Consider the following 6298-nt stretch of genomic DNA (forward strand, 5'->3'; position numbering starts at 1 on the left):
TGGCCAAGATGGGGTGGCCAGCCACCACTTATTTTTTTATTAATTTATTATTTTTTTTTTAAAATCTGAAATATTATTTTTTCTTTTATTATTATTATTATTATTATTTTTGTAGTGGAATATGTATCTTATTTGTGGCTGTAGAATTTATAAGAAGAAATTTCAACCATAAATTGAATATTCTCCAATCTATTATAGACCGAAGAGGAAGGAGAAAGGGAGTAGACTGAGTAGTTGCGAAAAAAGAGGAAAAATAAATAAAGAAAAAGGGGAGTGGGTGGCAGCTTGAGTGGCTCTAGTCTCTAGATAAGGTTTTCCCCTTATTTTAAGTAAACAACATTAATACCCATAATGTTTTAAAATTACAATGCAATACAATAAAATGCAATTTGACCCCAATTTTACAGTAATTTGCATGCTTAAAAAAAAAAAAAAAAAAAAAAAAGTCATTAAATATAAATCTTGTTAAGAATACAAGTTATACTATAATCATATGATTTAATGACCAATTGATCATATGATATAATCATATATATTATAATGATAATACATTAATACTTTAATTGTGGTTATGAGTAACACATTGTTTAATACAATGTCAATTACTTAATTTGATATTATACGAATTACATTATCATTATACATGAATAATATTATTAACTTTATTAAGTATTTAAATTGTCATTGAATCATATGATTTTTAAAAAAATATGAAACTTCCATTGAATCATATGATTAAGTATTGATTTTATACATTTATATTATTCAATATGCATATATGTATAATTATAATTTATAATATATATGGACTTATAAATTTATAACATATATTAGAACTAAGTCTCTAGGTACTTAATTATTGTAATAGTATGAATTTGTATACTTATGACTTATATCATATTATATATGTATAATTTGTTATTATATAATCATATGATTTATCATCAATTGATCATGTGATATAATCATATAAATTATAATGATAATATATTAATACTTCAATTGTGATTATAAATAACACATTGTTTAATCCAATGTCAATTACTTACTTATCATACGTTAAAATTAGAACTAAGTCTATAGTACTTAATTGTTGTATTAGTATGAATTTGTATACTTATGACTTATGTCATATTATATGTGTACAATTTGTTATTATATAATCATCAATTGATTATGTGATATAATCATATAAATTATAGTGATAATACATTAATACTTAAATTGTGATTTAACTCTTCAAAAACAAATTGTAATTTAATGATCAATTGATCATGTTATAAGTATAAATATTATCACTATTATTATTATTATTATTATTATTATTATATATAAAGGCGGTTAGCGGGCCACCCACCTTTTCACCCCTACATAAAAGGAACATAAATACTTTCGAAACACCAGAGAAATATTAGCATTGAACTTTATGTGATGATTGATTTGATCGCATTAAGTGTTTAGTGAAAGATTTTATTTTATTTTGTATTCATAAACCTTATGTAATGATTGATCATTAGATTCATATTAATAATATCATCATTTTTTTTTTTTTGTTTCTTAAGTTATCATTAACTTATCAACAATATATCTCATGCAATTATGACTATTCTATTCGGATGCGTTCCTTTATGATCAATTGAATTATAGTTTGACGCCCAGAACATGCCCAATTTTATGAGAATTTGGTATACTCTGAATAAGTGTGTGAGTGATATATATATATATATATATATATATATATATATATATATATATGGTATTGGTATTGCATGCATGCATATAACATTAAACATTGTATCTCCATCTTGGGTTCCTAGGATACTAATTACCATATAGTTGATGGAGATAAAGACCAAAGCCACGTACAAGATAAGCCGTACAAGAGGAATATTCAAGGTCAAGAAGGATACCTCTTGTATCTTGTACGTGGCTTTTAGTCTTTATCTCTAACAGTAGTAGCCTTGTTGTACCAAGAATAAAAGTTGACAAAGAAAGGTCTTTGTTTCTAAAATAATTTTTTCTTTCAAGTTGAATTGAAATAATTTCTTACAACTGAATTTATGAAATTGACATATGTTTATATGCATTTTTAATTATATACCAGCAAAAGTAGCATAAGCACTTCAAAAGAAGAGATATGTCCATGTTGACACAACACTCTGTTATAAATATGTCCCCTGCCATCAGAATTTACCCACAATTTAGTTTTAATCTTTTGAACCTGTACATAATGTTCATACAGTGCTAACATGGATTGATCACATAAAAAAAATGCCAAGAAATGATTGTTTCCTTTTGAAATTGGAACAGCATATTCTTGTTAGAAAGATACTGTAAGCATTAATACCAAACACAAGAGAGAAAGGAGGGAGGGAGGGGGGACTAACATTATGGTAAAACAGAGTAAACCAAGTAAAATAATACATTGCGTATAAAAATATACGGAAGTTCATAAAAGAGAAACAATAAACAAAACCAATTAATTCTTATCAATGTTCAGCAAAAAGTGCGTGGATTTCTCCTTCTTATTCCCTTTTTAATTTCCACACATAGTCCTCATTTCACACAACTTCAGACTATCAAACAGTGAGTCTACTGTTTAACAAGTTGGAAAACCTAAAGGGCTACTTTAACTAACGTAGTTTACCAGTTTGGACCAAGTCATATGAAGAAAACCTAAAGGGCTACTTTAACTAACGTAGTTTACCAGTTTGGACCAAGTCATATCAACAAGCGTGCTAACCCAAAAAATAAAAAATAAAAAATAAAAAATCAACAACCAAGATACTATGGTTTCACAAACAAACTCCATACACGACTACAATCAAAAGAAAGATAAGTTGCACACTTACCAATGCCCAAACACCGATCTGGTGCTAAGACACCCAATGTCATGATATAAACACGTATAGCCCCACCTTCCTTCTTCTCACTCAGACATGCAATTGAACCAACATTGATATCACCATAGTATGCTGAGAAAAAAAAAAATCAAAAGAACCGATGACCAATATATTTAGGCCTCATTTAGTTTGCAAAATAGATATTTGGATTAGACTAACACACACTAAGTATAGTTAGTCCTTTATTTGGTAAGACTCTATTCCTGAAAATAGTTTATTCTCATGGGACTATTAATCTCATACACCTAGGGTTAGCTAAGCCACTAAAAAATGAGTGGCTTAACTAATCATTTCCTATGGAATTAAATTAATTGTGTAAATTGTCACAAAAAAACCCCACTTGTGAAATTATATTTCGTTCTCTCTCTCTCTGTGTATATATATATATATATATATATATATATGTGTGTGTGTGTGTGTGTGTGTGTGTGTGTGTGTGTGTGTGTTTCTCTTTTCTCCGTCTCTATATTTCGTTCTCTCTTTTTCTATCTCTCTTCTATTTTTTCTCTGATTCTTCTGATATAGTTTTTTTGGAAGTGCAAACGATTTTTTTTTTCTTTTTTTCCTCTATGCCGTCTCCCTTCTCTGTACCATTTCTCTCTTTCTTTTTTTTTTTTTTTTTTTTAAATTCTGTTTTTTGATTTCATTTGATTTTCTGTACCATTTCTCTGATTTTATTCTCTCCGTTTCTCTTTTTCTTTTTCTTTTTTTTTCTTTTTCTTTTTTTTTTCTTTTTTTTTTTAAATTTATGTACCTTTTTTTTTATTATTCTATTTCTCCGAATTTACGGAGAAACATATACAAAAATATAATATGTTTTTTTGATTTCTTTTGATTCTCTATACATTCTCCAACTATATTTTTTGGATTTTAAAATCAAGTTTGATTTTGTTTTCTCCAACTATATTTTTTTTATATAAATAATTTTGTAGTATAATTGCACAAAAAAAAAAAATTATAGTAAAGCTGTTTATGTTTTTTTTTTAAAAAAGAATGAAAGTCCTTAATAATATAAATTATATTTATATTATAAGGATATTTTAAGAAATTTGATCACAATATGATTTCATTCACCAACATATTGTATTGTACGAAACGAAGGAAAATGATTAGCTAGTCTATTCCAGCTTTACAACCAAACAAAGGAATATAAATAGCTAATCTAATTCCACACTCTTCTATTCCCAGTAATAACTAATAATTTTCCAATGGACTAGACATTCCGAGAACCAAACAAGACCTTATTGATTTGGGCTATGAAGTTGCACTTCAAGACAAATATGATAGAATTCATAATGAAATAGAAATATAAATAAATTGCTGAAATAAAATAAATGAGAGACAAAGATTTTAATGTGGTTCGGTCAACGACCTACATCCACAGATAAAGCCCAAAGGGCTACATTAAGCTCTTATTTAATGATTGTTTACAACACATAATGTAATCTTAATCAAATCCCTTAATTTATGGTGATCAAATCATAATCAAATTCCTAAATTAGGCTAATCTAATCTTCATCAATCATAATCAAATCCCTAACTTTATGGTCATAATTCAAATATACTCTAACATTCTCCCTCAAACTCAAGGTGCAAGATCCTAAAACCCTGAGTTTGACATTTTTTTTTTTTTAGATGGCAAAACAATAAAAAAAAGAGGGTCATCTATGGGCAAAAAAAAAAAAAAGAGCCAACTTGGGCTAAAATGAGAGCCAACTGTAGGCTAAAGTGAGCTTGAGTTTGAAACAATACCACATAGCCAAATAAAAAGAGAGCCAACTTTGTACAGAAGTGAGAGCTAATTATGAGTTGAAATGGCCTAAGTTTTAAACAATACCATAGAACCGAGTAAAAATAGGCCAACTATGGGCCAATGGATGGACAACTTGGCCTCTTTTGAATTTTGGTGGGCAACTTGAGCCTCTTTTGGGTGGGCAACTTGAGGCTTTTTTTTTTTTTTTTTTGAAAAGGACTCTATTTACATAAGTTGGGATAAGAATAACCTTATTCCTGTAACCAAACAGGAATGATATAATAACTAAACAAAAATATCATATTCCTAAACTAGAATAGGAATAACTTTGCACTTAAGTGAGGATAACTCACACCTGGAACCAAACACACATCGTCTTCTTCAAATTCTTATCTCACGACAGGGCCTTTTTCTTCTTTTCTCTCTAAGCCAAGATCGATTGAATGGAGGTTGGAAGATCAATGGAGCGGCTGGAATGGTGGCAGGCGGCGCCGAAAGGCTGTTGTGCGGCAAAAGGGAGCAGGGGCTTCACGGGCTTGGATGGCGGCGGTGACTGGATGGGGCGAACAGGAAATGGGCTGGGATGCCGGATCCGGTAGTAACGGTGGCCACTGGACAGCCTGGTGATGGTGGAGACTCCAAAGGCGAATGACGCCGTGCAGTTCTACAAGGCCATGTTCGGTGATGAGGAAGGTGCGACGACTGGGCGGCGACGGGCTGGTCTCCGACTGGCTTGGCGGCGACGAGCTGGATGGAGCCGTGGAAGGCCAGACATAGCGTGGGAACCGCTGGGCTGTGAGCGGGAATGGAAGACGGTGGCTGGCGGCGTTCACCCGGTGTTGGTGAAGGGGCAGCGGTGGAGTGGGACGCAGCCATGCAATTTTTTTTTTTTTTTTTCAACAAACAAAAATAAATTGAAGGAAATTCACAAGAGCGTTAGATTGTACAATGGCGTTAGCCTATTACTTTGATACTATGATAGAATTCATAATGAAATAGAAATATAAATAAATGATTGTTCGGTTAATGACCTACATCCACAGATAAAGTCCAAAAAGTTACATCCACAGATTGCCCATCCATTGGCTCCACATCCACAGATTGCCCATCCATTGGCTCTTATTAAATGATTGTTTACCATACAAAATGCTCTATTTATAGAGCTTACACATAAATGTAATCTTAATCAAATTCCCTAATTTATGGTGATCAAATCATAATCAAATTCTTAAATTAGGCTAATCTAATCTTCATCAATCATAATCAAATCCCTAACTTTATGGTCATAATTCAAATATACTCTTAACAAAATAGTGAATGTGAGACAATATAAAATCATGAGTTTTGAACAAGCAGCTATACATTAAATTTCTGTAATTGTGCTCTGCATACTGTATCAAAAGGGAAATACGTGAAATGTAACGCAATCTTTGCAAAACAAAGGTGTGCTGAAGCTTGGACGGTACTAAGACAAAAGGTTTTGACATCCAAGAATTCATCTGTTAACATTTACAGAGTATTCATATCATTCAAGAAACTCACTAGTGATTCAGGAACTATGAGATTGTTTGATAAAAGTTTAGAAATAAATTGCTATCTTAAGAATCACTGAAGATCTCTGTTACAGAGTAAATAATTGGCA

The 6298-nt window shown here is 30.8% G+C and overlaps 1 protein-coding gene across 1 annotated transcript in view; it reads right to left on the reverse strand.

Annotated features, from left to right (window-relative positions):
• LOC132189119 (uncharacterized) overlaps window positions 1–6298 on the reverse strand; it is a 51852-nt gene that overhangs the window by 24601 nt on the left and 20953 nt on the right. Inside the window, exon 2 of the mRNA XM_059603652.1 lies at window positions 2853–2975. Within this exon, the coding sequence (XP_059459635.1) occupies window positions 2853–2975 (123 nt within the window). The remainder of the gene's footprint in view (window positions 1–2852; window positions 2976–6298) is intronic.

Source organism: Corylus avellana, chromosome ca8, assembly GCF_901000735.1.
Source record: "Corylus avellana chromosome ca8, CavTom2PMs-1.0".
In the NCBI taxonomy this organism is placed as follows: Eukaryota; Viridiplantae; Streptophyta; class Magnoliopsida; order Fagales; family Betulaceae; genus Corylus; species Corylus avellana.